Source organism: Stegostoma tigrinum, chromosome 12, assembly GCF_030684315.1.
Source record: "Stegostoma tigrinum isolate sSteTig4 chromosome 12, sSteTig4.hap1, whole genome shotgun sequence".
NCBI lineage: Eukaryota > Metazoa > Chordata > Chondrichthyes > Orectolobiformes > Stegostomatidae > Stegostoma > Stegostoma tigrinum.
This window is the reverse complement of record NC_081365.1, coordinates 18,186,345-18,206,894: the sequence shown is the minus strand read 5'-3', so window position 1 is coordinate 18,206,894 and position 20,550 is coordinate 18,186,345. Positions and strand designations below refer to the sequence as shown.

Here is a 20,550-nt window from a genome sequence, read left to right as displayed (position 1 = left end):
CCATATCCAATACATCATCGTGCGGCACTTCTGCCATCTGCAATCTGACCCACTACCAAAGTCATTTTTCCCTTCCCACCCTTATCTGATTTCCAGAGGGACCACTCTCTCTGTGACTTCCTTGTATGCTCCACACTCCCCACCAGATCCACCACACCGGAAACTTTCCCTTGCAACCGCAGGAAGTGCCACACCTGCCCCTACACCTCCCCCCTTAGCCCCATCCCAGGCCCTAAGAAGACCTTTCACATCAAACAGATGTTCACCAGCACACCTGCTAATGTGGTATACTGCATCCGCTGTTCCCATTGTGGCCTCCGCTACGTCGGGAAAACCAGTTGGAGGCTTGGGGACCGCTTTGCAGAACACCTATGCTCAGTTCGCTATAAACAACTGCACCTCCCAGTCGCTAACCATTTCAACTCCCCCTCCCACTCATTGGATGACATATCCGCCCTGGGCCTCCTGCAATGCCACAATGATGCCACACGAATGTTGCAGGAACAGCAACTCATATTCCGCTTGGGAACCCTGCACCCCAATGGTATCAATGTGGATTTCACCAACTTCAAAATCTCCCCTCCTCTGGCTGCATCCCAAAACCAGCCCAGCTCAACCCCGCCTCCCTAACCTGTCCTCCCACCTATCCACTCCTCACACCTCAAGCCCCACCCCCATCTCCTACCTACCAGCCTCATTCCGCCTTCTTGACCTGTCTGTACTCCCTGGACTGACCTATCCCCTCCCTAACTCCCCACCTACACTCACCTTTACTGACTCCAACCCTGCCTCTTTGACCTATCTGTCTCCTCTCCACCCATCTTCTCCTCAATCCATCTTCCATCCACCTCCCCCTCTCTTCCTATATATTTCAGAACCCCCTTCCCCTCCCACATTTCTGAAGAAGGGTCTCGAGCTGAAACGTCAGCTTTCCTGCTCCTCTGATGCTGCTTGACCTGCTGAGTGTATCCAGCTCTACACCTTGTTATTACAAATTAGGACTGTTTTGTTCAGAATTTAGACGGTTAAGCTGTGACCTCATGAAAGTCTTCAAGATATTAGAGGAAAAGACACGGTAGACAAAGATAAACAGTTTCCACTGGTTGGGAATTCTAGAACTAGGAGGCCTGGTCTGAGAATTAGGGAAAGTCTATTCGGCAGAAATGTTAGGGAGCACATCTATGCACAAAAGATGCTAGAGGTTTGGAACTCTCTTCGACAAGCAACAGTTGATTGCTGGATCAGTTGTAAATTTTAAATAAGAGATGGTTACATTTTTTTGTTCAGCAAAGGTATTAAAAGGGTGTGGGCCAAAGGCACATCAGCCCGTATCTCATTGAATGGCAGAACTGGAATTCTCTCCCTAATGCCATATTGGGTCAACCCACAACAGGAAGGCTGCAGAGGTTTAAGAAGGCAGCTCACCGCCACTTTCTCAAGGGCAATTAGGGAAGGACAATAAATGCTCTCCAGCCAGTGATGCCCACATCCCAGAAATGAATAAAAAATACAGACTCGTGGGGCTGAATGGCCTACTCCTGTTTCTATATACATAAACCAGCAATATCCTTTACCAGTATTGAGTTCATAGAATCTCGCAGTGTGTAAATTGGCTGACATGTTTGTCTACAAAGGTATTTTATTCAAAAGTGATCCTGAAAATCTGGTAATGTGCTGTGTAAAAGTAGGTTTAGTGCTTCAGGAACTTAGGAGCCACAACAGGTTATTTGGCCTCTTGAGCGTGTTGTTGTATACAAGAAGTTAAACACCTTTAGTCAAATTTCAGTTACAGTTTCATTTCAAACAACCGCAAACAATAAAACCATCTGGCTGCTTTTATTTATGCACATTTGAAAACTCTTTTTTTGCCAACCCAAAAACTGAATTAAGTGAAAATTAAACAGCTCATTAGGGCAGAGTAACTCCGAAGAAAGCTATTGGATTAAATCAAAATCGAACCCATTAGCGAAATAACACACCCCAGCCCTGCATTGCCTAACTCTCAGGAAAACTTATACATTTGAATATAATTAACTAAACAGTTTGCAATAATAATTTGCTTTGTTTACCGTTAACTCTCAGATATTTAGCTTACTAATAACAAATCAAATTCTATTGGATTTGTCTCTCAATAAGTGAAAAGAAATTTTCATTGTATGTCTCCTTCTTTTATGATGTTTATTTGCGAAGTTTTGACCATGCATTATGTGTCCTTTGATACTGATTATCTTTATTACATGTGAAGAAAATGGAGTGCCACAGAAGTTATTATATTTAACTTGCCTTGAGTTAACATGGTTTAACAGGAAGAATAATATAGCCTGTCTGTCAGAAAATTTATTTTGGAAAAGATGTGTTCAGATGGTTGATGTGATAAAGCTCTTGACTGATTGTTCATACAGTCTGGAACTTCCTCTTGCAATATTTCTGTCCCTCTGGCCTTCTCTCTACTTCAGAAAAACTCCGTTTGAACCAAATTGTTTGTCAGACGGTCTAATCACTCCCTTACCAGCTGAGTGTCATTGTTCTCATGGCCTGTTTGTGAAGTGCATTCTTTTCTTTATGTTAGATGTGATATATAAAGATAAGCTGCTGTTAACATTTGTTAATCTCCCTCTCCCCTGGCTTCAGATAACATAAAAGCATAAACATTGGAGTTTTTGTGGCACATCGTAAGTGTCCCTACTCTGGACCAGAAAGTCCAGGACCAACCCCCACTGGTTCTGGAGGTATGTTATAACAAGTCAGAAGAAATTGACTAGCAGAAGCTGCAGGGTGTTGGCAGTGCCTGGTTCAAATCCCATCTGTCCTGGAGGTATATGTGAATCATTTAATTAAAAATGTTTACAAGGATAAATATCTATAATAATTTGATGGTGTGTTCCTTTCTAAAAAAAAATGAGACCAGATAAGGATATAGCCTAAACCTAGGTTGATAAGAATAGATTGAAAGCAAAATAGTGAGTTTAGTCCCACAAAACTTTGGTTTCTGAAAGGAAGTGCTTGTTTTTGTTCATTCACAGGATGAGGGCATCACTGGCTTGGTTAGTATTTATTGCCTATGCCTAATTGCCCAAAGGCCAGCTCAGAGTCAACCACATTGGTATGGGTCTGCACTCACACATAGGCCAGATCAGGTAATAATGACAGTTTCCTTCATCAAAGGACATTAGTACTCCAAATGGTTTTTTTATGACATTTGCCTCATATTTATTATTAGAATCTTAATTCCAGATTTTTATCGAGTATAAATTCCACCGCATCCCATAGCCAGATTCAAAACTGTGTCCCCAAAACTAACTTGAATCTTTGGATTAATAATGTAGCTATATGCTATCACCTCACATCAAAAGTAAGCACTGAGAGAATTGTTCTGAGGCTCTACGGAACACAAGACCGTATAAACTGAGCTTTGATTTCCACATACCACACATTTTCCCGTAAGTGTTTACAATACATATTTCAAGAGTATTGTCTTTGGAAATAACGTTGCACAATGTATATCTGCCTCAGAAAGGAGAACGCTTTGAAGATCAGTCAATCTTCATTTTTTTTTAGCCTTATATTCTATGTTTTGGTTTATTTTTCTGTGTTTTAAGTTGACGCCGGTGAGTGGAGACATGATGCAACATTTTTTGCTATATTCTGTAACAAGATACACTTGACAATAGATAAATTAAATTCAATCGTTTACATGTTGATATGAGAAACTCTGCCACTTAAACTGGGGATTGTTTAAAGCAAGGAAACAGCATTAACCATTTCCCATCATTGTCAATGACCACTTTCAGTGTGTTCAACTGGAGAAGGGAAAAATGGTTCTCTGAGTGGTCTAAGGTATGTTTCTGAGTAAATTATGTGACACTAACCAGATTTAAATGGACCTAACCCAGCCACCTTTCCATAATGTACAGTTTTTACCTTTTGTATATGCTTTTCAGCTGTTGCCCTGTTGTGCTTCAAGGTTCATGATTCTCTGTGGCAGCCTTTTGTGTCCTTATGGATGCAGTCACTATGACAGTAGATGCTAGCAAAACAGCAAGATAGGATAATCACAGTATGCTTTCTCTGTGCAAAATACTCATGTCACTGTGCAAGGATTCTTCTGGAAGGGTTTTCCCCCTCTTTATGTGTCAATTAGTACCAGAATGTTTATTCACATAAATGTCCAACAGCATTATTGGGACAGGTCACATTAGCACCAACTAAAATTGGTGATAACTGTGTTCATCATGAATGACACAGTGATGTGTTTTGAAGTAAATTTATGAGCTATCGGGATAGGCTGAATAGACTTGGGGCTATTTACCCTGGAGCCTTGGAGGCTGCTAATGGAGGTTTACAAAATCATGAGAGGGTGGATAGGGTAAAAAGGCAAGGTCTTTTCCAGGGGTATGGGAGTCCAAAACGATAGGGCGCAGGTTTAAGGTGATAGGGCGAAGATTTAAAAGGGACCTAAGACACATGTAGAGTGTGGCACATGTATGGAATGAGCTGCCAGAGGAAGTGCTGGGGGCTGGTACAGTTACAACATTTAAAAGGGCATCTGATGGGTTTATGAATAGAATGTGTTTAGAGGGATATGGGCCAAATGCTGGCAAATGGGACTAGATTTATATAGGATTTCTGGTCGGCATGGACGAGTTGGACCGAATGGTCTGTTTCTGTTCAGTATATCCCTACGACTGAATGACTATAAATAGTTAACACTGGTGCTATGCAATCAATTTTTTCCCTTTTACAAACATTTTATCAATGACATACCCAGCAACTCTTGTGGTTCCCTTCTTAGGCAAGTTGTTGTTGGGCATGGTAGTAAGCAAATCGCAATCCCACCAAAACTCACAAATGTTTCATGGATATTCTAACATGTATTTTTCATCTAGAATGAAAATACCATTTGACATTGTTTGGTGGCAAGAGCCTGTCTGATCAAAAAGTATGAATTGAAATGTGCACAAACTTCAGGAGTGCAGTTTGACACAACAGAATAATGTTTCCAGCAATTTATGATTTTATTTCAGCTTTTGTGTTTGTGTGATAAGTGCTGCATCTTGCCAAAGTGTGATTTGGGTCTCACTGTTGATAATTAATTGACTGACTTTCTCCCAATCGTTCGCAGGTATTAACATAACTGGTTCCTTCTTTTCATAGAACCCCTGCAGTGCGGAAGCAGGCCATTTGGCCCAATAAATCCACACTACCCCTCCAAAGAGCATCCCACCCAGACCCACCCCTCCATGCAACCTTGCATTACTCATGGCTAATCTACCTAACCTGCACAGCCCTGGACACTATGGGGCAATTTAGCACAGTCAATCCACCTAACCTGCACATCTCTGGACTGTGGGATGAAACTGGAACACTCAGCAGAATCCCACACAGACATGGGGAGAATGTACGAACTCCACACAGACAATCACCTGAAGGTAGAATCAAATCCAGGTCCCTGGAGCTATGAGGCAAAAGTACTAAATGCTGAGCCATCGTGCTGCCCTATACCCCTGCCAACAAATGAGCTGTTGCAATGTGGTGCTAGCATCTTTACTTCTGAGTCAGGATGCCTGGGTCCAAACCCCATCTGCTCCAGGAGTGCAGTGTTGTTGAGGCTTATTAAAAATATCTATCATCTCAGCATTTAACTGTAATTGAAACAAGTTACCTAGTGAGAACATAATTAGACTATTGAGTGCAGATTTCAGTACTTTGCTTCAAAAAGCAATTGAGAACAATTTAGAGAAGAATGATGAAGATGATTCTATCAAGGGAGGATCCCAAGATTGATTGTTTTCATCAGAAAGGCAAAGTTAAATGAGGAACATGCTCGAGTCTTTTAAAATTCTGGCAAGCAAGACTTAGATGTGAACAACCTTTTGACCGTCACTGCATTAACAGAACATGCAAATACAGCTTAATAACCCCGAACAAGACTAAAGTGCAGCATAATGTATATGATAACATCCCAAACAAAAGCTTCCAATGTTGTGTTGATAAAATTCTTCTGACAAGAATTGGACGAACATATGCTAGGGAACAGGGTTGAAGGTATAATAATTATAGATGAAATGGAATATATCAGATCCTACACTCGTGCAGTGTGCTTGTGTGGGGGTTGTTATTTTTGGAAGGAAGCCAGGCAGTGTTCAATTGTTTGGAATGGATAAATAATCTGCAGCTTTGCCTGATTACAACTGGGCAGTGAGTATTCACATTGAAAGATTTCTCAAAGATTAAATAAATGCAGGTGGAGTGCATGACGTGGAAATTTGGACAACACAGAGCTAGAGCCTAATAGATGGAAAAATATAATCCCACAAGTGCTTTGGTGATGGGAGAGAAATAATATATAGAACCACAAGGCCAAGGGCTCTTGTGATAGATGCTTTTCTAATCAACCTGTTCAGAGACAATTTTTGTGATCCCTTAGAACAGGTGGGGTTTGAATCTGGGGCCTTCTAGATCTAGAGGTAGGTACACCTCCACTGCACCACACATTTCGGCTTAAAGTCCTAGCTGTTCTGTTAACACATCTGAACATGATGAATATTTTATTTGAAAAATGGCACAGAGCTGATAGTCCATCCTTTACTTACTCCATGCTTTATGTATGTGAATGTCTTTTAATTGGTGCAGCATCAATTGTTTAAGCAGGACAGAAATTCCATATGATACAAAAGAAAATAAACCTTAAAATCTCAACTATCACTTTAGATTTGTTTACTGTTAACTAAGTGTTCTTTGAAGAGCATACTGATATTATCAATTGGATCTTGTAAAATTATATTGGAGATTTAAGGCCAGTCTCCATGATAAATGAAAACAAAACTATGTGGATGATCTGTGAGCTAAGGAGTGGCAGACTGACGTAGCCTGTGCACTAGTTATTGTGGAGGTGATCCTGTTTGAATATCAAGGATAGATAGCACAAAATTGTTGTAATAAGATATTGCATTGAATGTGCTAGAACCCAAGACATCAGATTTTGGTTGTGGCTCAGTTGGCAGCATTCTTGTTCTTAAGTCAAAATACTTACTCCTGAATTTACCTGTAGCAAGGCTAACAGCCCAGTGCTAAGGGACTGCTACACAGTTAGAGGTGCCATTTAGTAGATAAGACATTGAACTCAGCCCCTATCTGCCTTGGCACGTAGACAAAAAAGCTGTTTTGGCACTACTTAGTAGTAGATTCGCCAACTTTAAGTACATTTGAGTCATCATTGGACGAGCATATGGATATACATGGAATAGTGTAGGTTAGATAGGCTTCAGATCGGTGTGACAGGTCGGCACAACATCGAAGACCGAAGGGCCTGTACTGTGCTGTAATGTTCTATGTTCTACGCACTTCAAAGAACAGCAGCAGAGATATCCTTGGTGCCCTCATCAAAGTTGGAAAAACAGATTATCTGGTCATTATTACATTACAGTTTGAAGGGCTATCTGTGTGCACATTTACCTCTATTTTTCCTGAATTACAACAGCGATTACACTTCAATTAGTCAGCTCTCAAGCTTTGGGATACCTAGTGATCAAGAAAAGCACTAAGTAAATGCAAATCTTTTATGACAGCGTTTTGCTGACAATGGAAATTGTGGAGCTGGAATATGGCCACACTGGTGTGACATCCTATTGGAATAGTTTCAAGGAATTATTCAGGGTTACATGTCATTAGGACTCAAGGTACCAATTATATCTTCAATGTGTCCCAATTTATGAACACATCATATTTTTGCTCTCTCATAACAAAATGTGGAGCTGGATGAACACGGCAGGCCAAGCAGCATCTTAGAAGCATAAAAGCTGACGTTTCGGGCCTTGACCCCTCATCAACTTTTTCTGATGAAGGGTCAAGGCCCAAAACATCCGCTTTTGTGCTCCTAAGATGCTGCTTGGCCTGCTGTGTTCATCCAGCTCCACACTTTGTGATCTGGGATTCTCCAGCATCTGCAGTTTCCATTATCTCCGATCATATTTTTGCTCTCTATTTTGATTTCTTTGTACTGTGCATGACTTCTTGGCTTGAGAGACTTGGTCCTGAGCAGCTCTTAAAAGACCTTGGCCTGAAACTCCCTCTAGTTTTAAATCCTGATTTTTTGCGTGGTATTTGTTCTTTGCTCAATATCTCTCTTGATGGTACAATCTGGGCAACTTTTGCCATTATGATCCATGTTGTGGTGCTTGAGGAATTGCATTCCATCATCTTGAGACACAGCATATTGGAGTACAATCTATTCCGCACAGTTGCCAGCTCAATATGGTGTACATTTCACTCGGCCAAATTCAAGTAAAATGTTATTGTGTCTCTAACTAATGTTGAGCCCCAGCAGTAGAAAAGTAGTTTAACCTCTCTTCCAGCGCAAGGCCTTCAATCTAAGTCTCGGAGGAGCAGGCATAGAAAACAAGATGATTCATAGTACTGGTCTGCTCTCCTTCACAGTGGGGAATCTTGCTGTTTTATTGTTAACAGAAATATCGATGGAAGGAACTGGCAGCTTGACTGATCTTGGCTGCAGTTTCACTGCTGAATTTGATAACTTTTGTTCCACAACAGATTTTCCATTCTGGCCTACTTACTGAAAACAAGGTGTAATGTTTCGCACTCTTGTAAAACAGAAATAAATATACGATCATGATTTAATCTAATAAATCATTGATGCCAAATGAGAGTGTATCATTTACAACAGCAACTTGTACTTGTCGAGCACCATTTTACTTCTTACAGTGTTAAAAAGACTCTCCAAAGGCCCTTCACAGGAGCAGTAATGATGAACTTTGATATTGATTCACAATGGAAATATTAGACTGGATGGTCAAGGCTTGGCCAGAAACGTAGACTTTAAGGAGTATTGTAAAGGAGGAAAGAGATTGCAGGAAATGTTTACCAAGGGTATTATAGATCTTGAGATCTTGGCAGCCTAAAGCATGGCTACCAGTACAAGTGTAGTTAAAATCAGGGATTTGATGAGAATATGTGAATGCTAAAAAGTTATTCTGTCTTGGAAACCATTCTGTCATTATATTCTAAGTACGTGCTATCATGATGCTCATAATTTTCATAAATCACTTTCAATTCTCTCTTGCCTCAACAACAGAAGTTCAATTGGTCTGGGGCATCTGTCAGTTGCTTTTAGAATACTGTGGATGCCATTATTAATTAACATTTTTCCTGTGAGGGTACTACATGTTACCACTCCAAGTAGGTTTTGACTTTGTGAAGGAATGTTTTAAAACTTTTCTTTCTGTGCTTTTACAATGTAAAGACGTGGTGATATAATTTGTCCTGAAACACGGTTCAAGCTGTAAAAACACCTTTTGTTTTGTTTGTACTCAATATCATCATCACATCAATCAAACATAGTTATTTTGGTTGTCCCCCTCACCCAAGCAAAGACAGTTTATTTCTACATTGATTTCAAAGATTCATTTCCCCTATTTATCTTCTGGGTGTGCAAATAGAACTTCTCAACATTTTCTTAATCTATTTTCCCTCTGCTATTCAGAAATCTGATTAATTTAAGGAGCAATTTGTTTGACATTCTGCGTCGACACGATGAGTTTTGGAGCCAGAAAATACACAATATGCAGCATTGTAGTCAAATCAATGTCCATTTCAGATCTGGACATTTAATACACAAGCAAACGGTTTCAGACGAGAATAATATACATGACAAGATCTGAATCACATTGTATTGTCTTATGAATTATAAATTATATATTACTCATGTCCTCAGGATCTTTAAGCTGAATATTTTACTGAAATGAAGTCACTGTTGTTTGAAGGCAACCAATTTTCATATACCATTGGCATACAATCAGCAAAGAGACAAATGATTGTTTTTATTGTGGATGGAGGAATATTGAGTACAGGCGAGACCTTGGTTTAACATCTCATTCTTAGAAAGCCTGTCTGAGGCGTTTATGTGACTCAGGATGGAACTTGAATTTACAATCTTCACAATCAGAAGCAAGTATGCGATCATTGAGCAAGGCTGGCACCTAGCATTCTATTTATGTTCATAGTAGTTACAATGCTTAAAAAGGCTAAAATACCTAACGGTTTGTGAGCTGGTGACTTCTCATGATCAATTCAACCAATATCTACACTATTTGTCATTTCTTCAGTGAAACATGGTCACTCACTGAAAGATGGCATACTTTGAAAATGCAGGATTCTAAACTGATGTCAATTGTCCAAGTCTGCCTGAATTACAGTTTCAATGATTGCTCTGCTACCACACTATTTCTCATGATGTATTATTCTCTGTACAATGAGGTTCATTCAGTGAGTATCTCTCAGATGTTAATTCTGATCTTGCTCTCTCTCTGTCTATACTTTCTGTCTAGCTGTAACACTGTATTCTGCACTTTCTTCTGCTACCCGAGTGCACTTTGAATGCACGATCTGCCTGTATAGCATGCAAATTCTACTCTTTTCATTACCTATACCTTGGTACCTGTGACAACAACAAATCAATCAACTATACACACACATACATATATATATATAAGTTAAATCCAGAATGAAATCTGGCTTGTTAGATCCTAATTTTGTTTCTTCCAAATGTGGAGCCCTGTTGCTGCATACATCCACATGAGGCTTTCAATGTACTTTTGACACCAAGAATAAAACATTTATTAAATGAGAAAAAAAGTGAACAATACAACATTAAGCAAAAGGAAGAGGAAAAAGAAGTCATAATAGGTATCAGGAAAATGTTAAATTTCTCACGATCTCCTTTTATCCCAGCAACATCATTATACCCACTCAAACATCAGTAAAGATTCACAACTACCTTTACTCTAAAACTCCCTTCTCTGAGAAAGGTAGGCCAGCTGCAACCAGCTTCCTTTCAGCAGTGGTCTGAGCAGTCAGTTATTCTATTTATTCCTTCATCAGGTGAAACTACCAGCAAAACTCATTATTACTTTAAGAACAAATATACGTGTTTGCTAAACTCAGTTGCCAAGATTAATTGCCTCCATCCCATACACCTATTGGATACAATCATTTTGCTTACAGTTGACTAGATTGCTCATTCTGCCTGTATTGCTGAGCTATTGTCACTAGGAAATAACAGTTTTTCTTTCTGCTCCACTTTTTTTAATACACTGAAGTGTTTACCTCATAAGTTAAAACATCATTGAAAATTCGCATATACAACATGAATCTCTCAACTTCCCAGAACTATGAACACAAGTTCACAACATGAGCACTAAAATGAAATTAATCTGTCTTCCACTTCTTAACACAAAAAATACAAAACATAACTTAAACATTAAGTTTGCATTGTTCTCAACAATTCTAGATACACGCTGCATTTCTAAAGGTGAATTGTAATTTATGGCTTTGAAATAAAATTACAGAGACAGGTAATAAAGTAATGGTTTTTTGGTCATTTACTCTGATTATTCCTGACTTCAGCTACAGGTGATCTCATGAATTAATGGTGTTAGCTAATATTTTCCAATTGATTTCACAACATTGTTTATGGGTTTTAGAGAATCATATTAAAAGATTCTATCTTATGTTTCATTCTGCTGCTGTGTAGCTATCCCCTTAACCCCATACTACACATCATTCTTCAAACTGAGAGTAACAATAAAAGCAGAAATAAAAGCAGAAAATGCAGAGATACGCATCAAGTCTGGCAGCATCCGCAGACAAAGAAAGGCCAATGTTTCAAGATGAAACCTTCAAAGCTTTTATTAGGAAATCAGTACCTATCTCTGTCAAATTTTACTCTAGTACTTGCTTCCAAGAAGTTTAAAGGCCAACTTTACTCCCCCACTGTCTCCCTCTTTATCTCTTGTGCCACAGAATATATTTTCCATCTTGCATATGACATAATAGAGTGCTATGAAGTGAGCTACAATAGGATAGAATCCCTACTGAAAAAGGCCATTCAGCCCAGCTGGTCCACAATGACCCTCTGAAGAGCACCCCACCCCTACTGTATCCCTGTAACCCTGCATTTCCCACGGCTAACACAACTAACCCACACATGCTGAACACTATTGGCAATTTAGCATGGCCAATCCACCTAATTTACACATCTTTGGACTGTGAGGGGAAACCGGAGCACTTGGCAGAAACCCACGTAGACATGGGGACAATGAGCAAACTTCATGCAGTCTCCTGAGGGTGGAATGAAACCCGGGTCCCTGGCACTGAGGCAGCAGTGCTAACCACTGAACCACCATGCCACCCCATGATGATTCCAGTGATTACAATAGTTCCAAACACAGTGAAATCTCTGAACCGAACTCTCTGCATGAAAAGCAGAGATGGTGGAGAAAACACAGTGAGCAAGCAATTTGAAATTACTACTGGGTCACTCATAGTTTAATTCCTGGAAGAGACATAATGTATGAAATAAAGATGGGGGGAATAGAAATGAAAAAATGTTCCCGAAAAGTTGGTAATTAAGGACTTGACTTAACTGCAAACAAATGACACAACTTCAAATATCTATTGAAAAAAAGAGCTCTAAATACTATTTCTACCTCAGTTTTGCCAATTAACAACATAAAAATTCATTTTTTCTCAAATAATTTGAACTTGAGTCTTTTGCACTACAACATTTGAGTCAATCAATGATTGGAGTTAACTAATGGAGGAGAAACAACATTGAAGACTTACAGAGATAGATGGAAATTTTAAAAGTGCTGCGTAAACCCAGATAGAAAATGGCATATCAACAGCAAAGTTAAAGACTGATGCAGTCTAGGACATTGCCTGCATATTTTTTATCTGCATATCTTTCTTTCTGATAGGAAGCACTATCAGTAGTCAGTGAAGACCAGTCCTTATTTGAGTGTGCCTACGGAACATCTCACCTAGCCAAAACAGAAATGACAGCTTCTTCATCAAGCGACTATGGGCAGACCTCAAAGATTAGCCCCCGTGTTCCACAGCAAGAGTGGTTGGCACAGCCACCAACTAGAGTGGCCATCAAGATGGAGTACAACCCAAATCAGGTCAATGGATCCAGGTAATGAGCTCATTCATGGAGTTAATTCAAAATGCTACTTGGACACTGTGTACCAAATAAGATGTTTCTAAAATTTCAGACATTATAGAATTACTTCAACTTATGTCTTTCACTTGCTGAACCGCATTGTAATCCAACCATGACTGATGTGTTTGCTAAATGCTGAATATAGAAGTCCTACCGAAATGAATTTGAACAATTTGCTTGATAAAAGACACATTTTTTGTCAAGATTTTTATGGAAGAGGCTCTTTGGCCCAATCATTTCTACCTCCAGAAATGCACTGCTACCTACACTTTTCTCACATTCCCACACTAAGCTCAAAGCCTTGAAAGTTACAGCACTTCAAGTGCTCATCCGAGAACTTTTTAAAAGTTGTATGTTTTTCTGCCTCAACTACCCTCCCAGCATCCCACCACCCTCTGTGCGATAAAGGCTTTTCTCAAACCCCTCTAAATATCCTGCCTTTCACGTTAAAATTATGCACCTTAGTTATTGACTCTTCAAATAAGGAGAACACTGCTTTCTAGTCACCCTGACCATGCCCCTCATAACGTTGTACACCTCTAACAGATTGCCCCACCCCAACCTTCTCTGCTCCAAAGGAAACAACTTGAGCCTGTCCAGTTTCTCTTCATGGCTAAAATGCTCTATCCCAGGCAACATCATGGTAAATCTCCTCTACATGTCCTCCAGTTTACTCACTTCCTTCCTATAGTTTGGTGACCCGAACTGCACACAGTGCTGTAGCTATGGCCTAACCATAGGCCTCAGTTATAGTTGAATGTGTTCTTTGATTCTCACAATCTGAGTCTCACTGCTAGGTGCTACCAACACAAGGCACAAAGCCAGGACAGGGTTGCTTTTGTTCTCTGATAGATCAGATAGTGATTATATTAAACTCCTCCACAATCCAAGCCCTGTAAACAAAGAACATCCACATTCAATCACAAGTACTACATTATCTGATCTCACCTTGCATGGTGGAAAATGCAAAATTAGCTCTCTATCTCAGGATAAGTTGACAGGCAACTGTCGGTGTGACTTCAAATCCTGATTGTCATCCATTGGTTCTCACGGAGAAATGTATCCTTGTGAGTGAAGCAAATGGACAGAATCAGTGTCATGTCCTATTGCTGACTAATTAATCAGAACTTGGTTCTGATTTATACATAGAAGTTATGTTTGGTACAGAAAGATGTTTATTGGCTATGGAATGTGTATCTGGAATTAATGTCACCATCTTCAAAAAAGGAGGGATAGGACTTTTTTCAAAAAGTGGCAGAAGATGTCTCAGAATAATTTTGAGAAATTTATCCCAGAAGCTCAACCTGATATTCATAATTTATCCTTCATTTGAATCGTTCATTAGATTAATTTCTTGTAAACATCATTAGGTTATCAGAATTCTGCCCACATTATACTTAGTAAACGAATAAACGGAGGTATATAATAGTCATAGAGTTTTTAATAGCATGGAAAGAGGCCCTTCGGTCCATCATTTTCTGGCAAAATGGTGGCCTGGTAAGTCGCTCTATTTGGAGCTTCACTGTGCTCACCAGTTTCCTTTCCTTTTCCTTTTTTCTTCTTAATCTCTCTCATCTCTCCTCTCTGTAGTACTTCTATTTTCCCCCCACCCCCTAACCCCCAGCCTTTTAATTACCTGCCTAAAGAGTTGAAAAGTTGAAAAATTGACGAGGAACCATGTGGTGGGAGGTGAATGCACAGGCCATATCCTGAAGCGATGGCGATCGAGTGTGGGCCAGAGAAAGATCAGGGCTGGTGAGGCGGCGATGGCAGTCTAGCGATTGGAGCAGCGCCTATACCATTGTGGAGATGGCACTCTGCGATCTGGGCCATATTTTTTCCTTGCTTACCTTTTGTCTCTGTTAAATCTTTTAATTTGTTTTTTGTAACCAAGTAGGTGCCAGTTAATGGTGACTTTGTGCACTTTTTGTTGCATTCATGTATTCCTATACGTAGTACACATGACAAATAAATAAATCTAACATATCCAGGTCAGCACGCATCTATCTATTGTAATCCCATTTTCTAACAGTTGGCCTGTGGTATTCCATGCTGTGGCATGTCAAGTGTTCATCTAATTACTCTTTAAATGTTGTGTGGATACCTGTGCTTACCCATATTTTAGACAATGAGTCCCAGATACCCATAAAAAGTAACCCAAAAGAAAATAAAACTTCTCTTTACCTTAACGTGGCATTTGGTTATTAACTCCTCCACTAAGGGAAAGGTTTATACCTAACTACCCAATCCATGCCCCTCATAACTTTGTACAGTTCAATCAGGCTTCCCCTCACCCTTTTCTACTCTAAGGAAAACAACCCCAGCCTATCTAGTCTCTGTTCATAGATGTTCTGGTGAATCTCCTGTGCAGTTGCTTTAGTGCAATCACATCCTTCCTATTGTGCCGAAACCAAAAGTGCACAAGATATTCCAAAAATGGTAACATACACCTCCATCATAACTTCCTTGTTCTTGTACCCAATGCCTTGACTAATAAAGATAAGTATCCTATATGCCTTCTTAACCTCTTTATCTACTGAGCTGACTGTAGTTAAGGATCTATGGTCATGTACAACAACATCCGTTTGATCCTCTGTACATGCTTTGGTGCTACTATTCAATTGTACACAGTTGCCAGGTTAGTCCTTCCAAAGTGCATCATCCAACACCTTTCAGGATTAAATTCCGTACACCATTAATCAACATATTCTCCAACCTTCCTATGTTATTCTCTAGACTAAGGCTTTCCTCTGTGGTATTTACCACAACACCAGCATGATACCACTGGTGCTCCTGAGATGCTGCTTGGCCTGCTGTGTTCATCCAGCTTCACACTTTGTTATCTATGATACCATTGGACATTGGTTTCAAGTCAGAAAAATACCGTTTTACCTGCTACTTCCAACCACCAAGCCAATTTTGTCTCCAATTTGCAAATTGCCCTGGATCTCATGAGCGCTTACCTTCTTAACCAGTCTTCCATACGACACCTTGTGAAAAGCCTTAGTGAAAGCTACATTAACTGCGCAACCCATATATACACACTGAGCCACTGCTTCAAAAAATTCAATCAAATTTGTCGGATATGATCTCTTCCTGACAAAGTCATGTTGACTATCTTTGATTATGCTATTCCTCAACAAGTGCGCATTAAATCTATTCCTTTTGAGTGTTTTTCCAGTGGTTTCTCTGCCACAGAAGTTAGACGCATTGGCCTATAATTTTCTGGTTTATCCCTACCACCTTTCTTGAACAACAGCTCCACATTAACAGTCCTCCAGTTCCCTGGCACTGTTCCTATGGCCTGAGAGGATTTGAAATTTAATGTCAGAGCTCCTACAATCTCCTCTCTTGCCTCCAACCATAGCCCAAGGTACATCTCACCTGGGTCAAGGGATTTATCCATTTCATGCTGGCCCTGCACGCTCACTATTATGCTTTTGAATAACTCCCACTGCTTTATTATGAATTTTTCTTTGTTACTGATTCTAGTCCAATTTGGCCACATCCTGACTTATCATGCTAAAATCAGCCTTCCCCAGATCAGAATATTTATTTTAAATTTATCTGAATCCTTATCCATAATTACCTTAAATCTTAGTGAATTCTGATCTCTATTACAAAAATAGTTCCCCATTGACATATCTACCACCTGACCTTTGACATTTCCTACAAATATGTTCAGCCCAGTCCCCTTTCTTGTAGGACTTGCGATGTGTTGGCCTGGAAAAACTCTCATGAGCACATTTTAAGAATACCATGCCTTCTAAGCCTTTCATGTTTTGTTTATCCCACATTAGGGAAGTTGAAATCCCCTACTATTATTATGCTATTATTTTTATACTTCTCTGAGAGTTGCTAACATATCTGTCTTTCTATCTCTCCCTATCTCTTCCTCCTTTTTGTTTCTGGTTTCTACCCATATGGCCTCATTTGAGGAGCCTTCTAAGATGTCATCACTCCTTAATGCAGTAATTAACTACTTGATCAATATTGTGATACTACCTCCTGTTTTATAGACCACCACCTAGCTTGAAGATTCCAAATCCTAGAATGGTGAGCAGCCAGTCCGCTTCCTCCCTCAACCATGTCTCTGTGATCGCAAATGATGTCACTTCTCATGCAATAATCAACACTTTCCACTTATCTGCCTTACCCGTAAGATAGCCCTACCATAGCTCATCTCCATATTCTATCCATTTGCAAAATTCAACTAAACCCCCGCTAGCCCCATTTGTAAACCTCCCAGAAGGATGTTGGTCTCATTCTGGTTCGGGTGCAACCCATTGGACTTGTACAGTTCCAGCTTCCCTAGAAGTATATACAGTGATCCAAGAATCTAAACCCCACTCTTTTGCTCCAACTCTTCAGCTGTTCATCTGTTCGATCTGCCTGTTTGTATTATCATTCACGCTCGGAGTAATCCAGAGATTACAACTTTTGATGTCCAGTTTTTCAATCTACTACTGAGCTCTCTAAATTCTTGTTGTAAGATCTCCTGCCACTTTTTACCTATGTTGTTGACCCCAATGTGAACCATTATTTCTGACTATTCACCTTCCTCCTTTGGGATGTCCTACATCATTCAGTGACATGCTCTGATCCTGGCCCCAGGAAGGCGACACATCATCATGGAGTCATATCTGTGGCTGCTGAAATGCCTGTCTCTACCCATCACTATTGCACCTCTTAATATTATTGTTGCCCCTCTTTTTCATCTTCATCCTTGTAAGTAGGGCTCAGGCTGCACTCCCCAGAAGAACCATCACTCTCGCCATAATATCGTCTGTATGGGACACTCAAGGGAGAGCTTCAACACCTATAATCTTTCTAAAGGATGAAATCAATCATGGTCAACATTAAGGAGCTGATATCTTAAAGATGAATTTGGCCATATTTTTCAGATTTGAGTGAGGGAAGAGTTAGGAGAGTTATACCACTTTCAGTATAAAGGGTGACACTTATAACTGTCTCAATAGGTTCAATTAATGATGATGTGGTTGATCAGGTGTCAATAGCTTAACCAGGAGAAAAGAAACTGAATGGGAAAATTAGATTTAAGGCTGACCTGGAGAATGAGATGCCTTTTCAAAGCCATTTAAAGGGATAATTGTTACATTACTGATCTGCATGTGATGACTAATGTTTAAAATGATCAGATATTGATTTTAGTTGCCCTATCTCCTGTTGGCAGTGGTACGTTTCTTTCAAGGGATCACTTTAGCTGTTATGGTACGTTTGGATTTTATCTCACAGTAGCTTTGAAGCAAAGGAGGCATCTTCTAATGTTCATGCACTTTCATAACAGCAATTCAAACTGTGTTATGGAACGCGATCTGCAAAGTGTGGGTTTAGTAATTTCACATTTAGGCTCCAGTTTTCAGAAAGAGCTGGCAAAAGAACAAATTCATCCAGACATTAGTTTGACATTTCCATCTATTGTATCATTCTTCAATAATACAGTTGAACTTGGCTTAATTCATCACATTGTGTTTTTGAGGAAAAAAAATCTTGCAAACATTTACATTAACTTTTTAATAAATAAAAAAGAGCAGATTGATTTGGCACATTTTCGCATCCCTTAGATATCCAAAAATGGTCCACAGCCAAATATTTGCCTTTACGCTGTAATTTCAGTCCATTTTTACAAGGAAATATAGAAATCAATTAGTACACGGTAAGATCCCCAAAACAGCAACAAGATGAGAGCTCTGTTAGCACAATTCAATTGATTTACATATTCAACACAGCACAAGAAGAGGCCCTTCGCCCCTCCAAGCCTGTTTCGATTCCTAAGCCTTGTTTAGATCCACTACTCATTGCCTATGCATGATTTCTCACTCTCTGTTCACTTCCCATTTGTGTGTCTATCAAGATACACCCTAAACACTGCTAACATGCCTGCTTCCACCATCTCCACTGACAGTGCATGCCAAGCACACTCTGTGTGAAAAATCTTCCCCCTCTCACCTTGAACCTACTGTCTCTTGTAGTCAACCTTTCCACCCTGGGAAAAAGCCTCTGACTATCCACTCTATCAATGCCTCTCATAATTTTGTAGATCTCTATCAGGTCGCACCACTGTTCCCCCACCCCCGCCCATCCACCCCAACCCCCACAGCCTCCATCTTTCCAGTGGAAACAATCTGAGTTTATTCAACCTCTTCTCATAACTAAAACCCTCCAGACCAGGCAAAATCCTGGTAAACCTTATCTTCACCCTCTCCAAAGTATCCACATTCTTCTGGTAGTGACCAGAACTGCACACAATAATCCGAATGTGGCCCAACTAAAGTTTTGTACAGCTGTAACATAACTTGCCAACTTTTTTATCCAAAGTCCAGGCCGACGAAGGCGAGCATGCTGTATGCCTTCTTGACCACCTGTGTTGCCACTTTCAGGGATCTGTCAACCTGTATATCTAGATCCGTCTTTATGTTAATGCTCTTAAGAGTTCTGCCATTTATTGTATAATTCACATCTGAATTTGGTCTTCCCAATGCATCACCTTGTATTTGTTTGGATTAAACCCTACCTGTCATTTTTGAACAAATCTCTTTTGATTGACATTGATTGAGAGACAAATGTTGACTAGAAAACTTGGAGAACTCCATGTCCTATAAATAAACTGTCATGGCACTGTATCTGCTATGGCAACCTGAACATACAGACTCCTGGTTTAGCATAGCATAAACGTTTTGTTGAGCTCTCTGCAAACTAACTTTGTTACCTGTAAAGATCTGACATGAATACATTACTGTGAATGTTGAAGTCTGAAATAAAAGTAGTTCTGGCATTAGCTGCAGAGTGAGAAAAAGGGTGGATGCTTCAGGTCAATGGACTTTTGTCAGAACTAGCAAATGTTAGAGATCAACAGGTTTAAACAAGTTCAGAAGAAAGCAGGGGCAGGGAAGAACAAACAAAGGTAGCATCTACGATCAAATGGAAAGCAAGAGGTTAAGTGATAACAGGATTCACTATGTGAAGCTCCAAGGTAGTAATAGGACAAGTGACGAAATAAAACAAAACATCTGGCAGAGCTCTTTTAGTGCAGTGATTCTGATTCGTGGTACAACATCTCTGCTGAAAGACAATTTCAAACCCTTTACTTCAAAAATAAATGGCTGTCATAGTGTATGATGAGTTCAATTAACAGTTGTTTGTTCTCTCACATTAACTCTAAAAGTCATCTCATCTTGCTGAGCACTTCTCCAATGATATTAATAACTCTTCATTTTATTAAAAGTAGAGAAAGAGAAATTCAGACCAATAAATTATATTGCCACAAACTAAAATTCTTTGCAATGGTTTAATTTTTTAAAAGTTTTATTACCTGGGAATGGGGAAAAGGTGCAAAGCACAGTGCCCTTTGTAATCTTTCTGAATTCTATCCAGACTGACTGAATGAAAGTTTCCTTTGTCAACTGTTAAGACCCAGAATGAATTAAGTTTGAGACGGTCTCAGCTCACCTCCCAGTGCACCCACCTACAATAAAATATCCACAATGTGGCATTAAATTAACACCGCTGTA

At 39.7% G+C, this 20,550-nt stretch overlaps 1 protein-coding gene across 7 annotated transcripts in view; it reads left to right on the top strand.

Moving 5' to 3' along the window:
* Window positions 1–20,550, top strand: part of erg (ETS transcription factor ERG) — a 273,819-nt gene that overhangs the window by 171,490 nt on the left and 81,779 nt on the right. For all 7 annotated transcript variants that reach the window (XM_048541330.2, XM_048541328.2, XM_048541329.2 and 4 more), the window contains one exon: window positions 12,774–12,991. In XM_048541330.2, coding sequence (XP_048397287.1) covers window positions 12,774–12,991 — 218 coding nt within the window. The remainder of the gene's footprint in view (window positions 1–12,773; window positions 12,992–20,550) is intronic.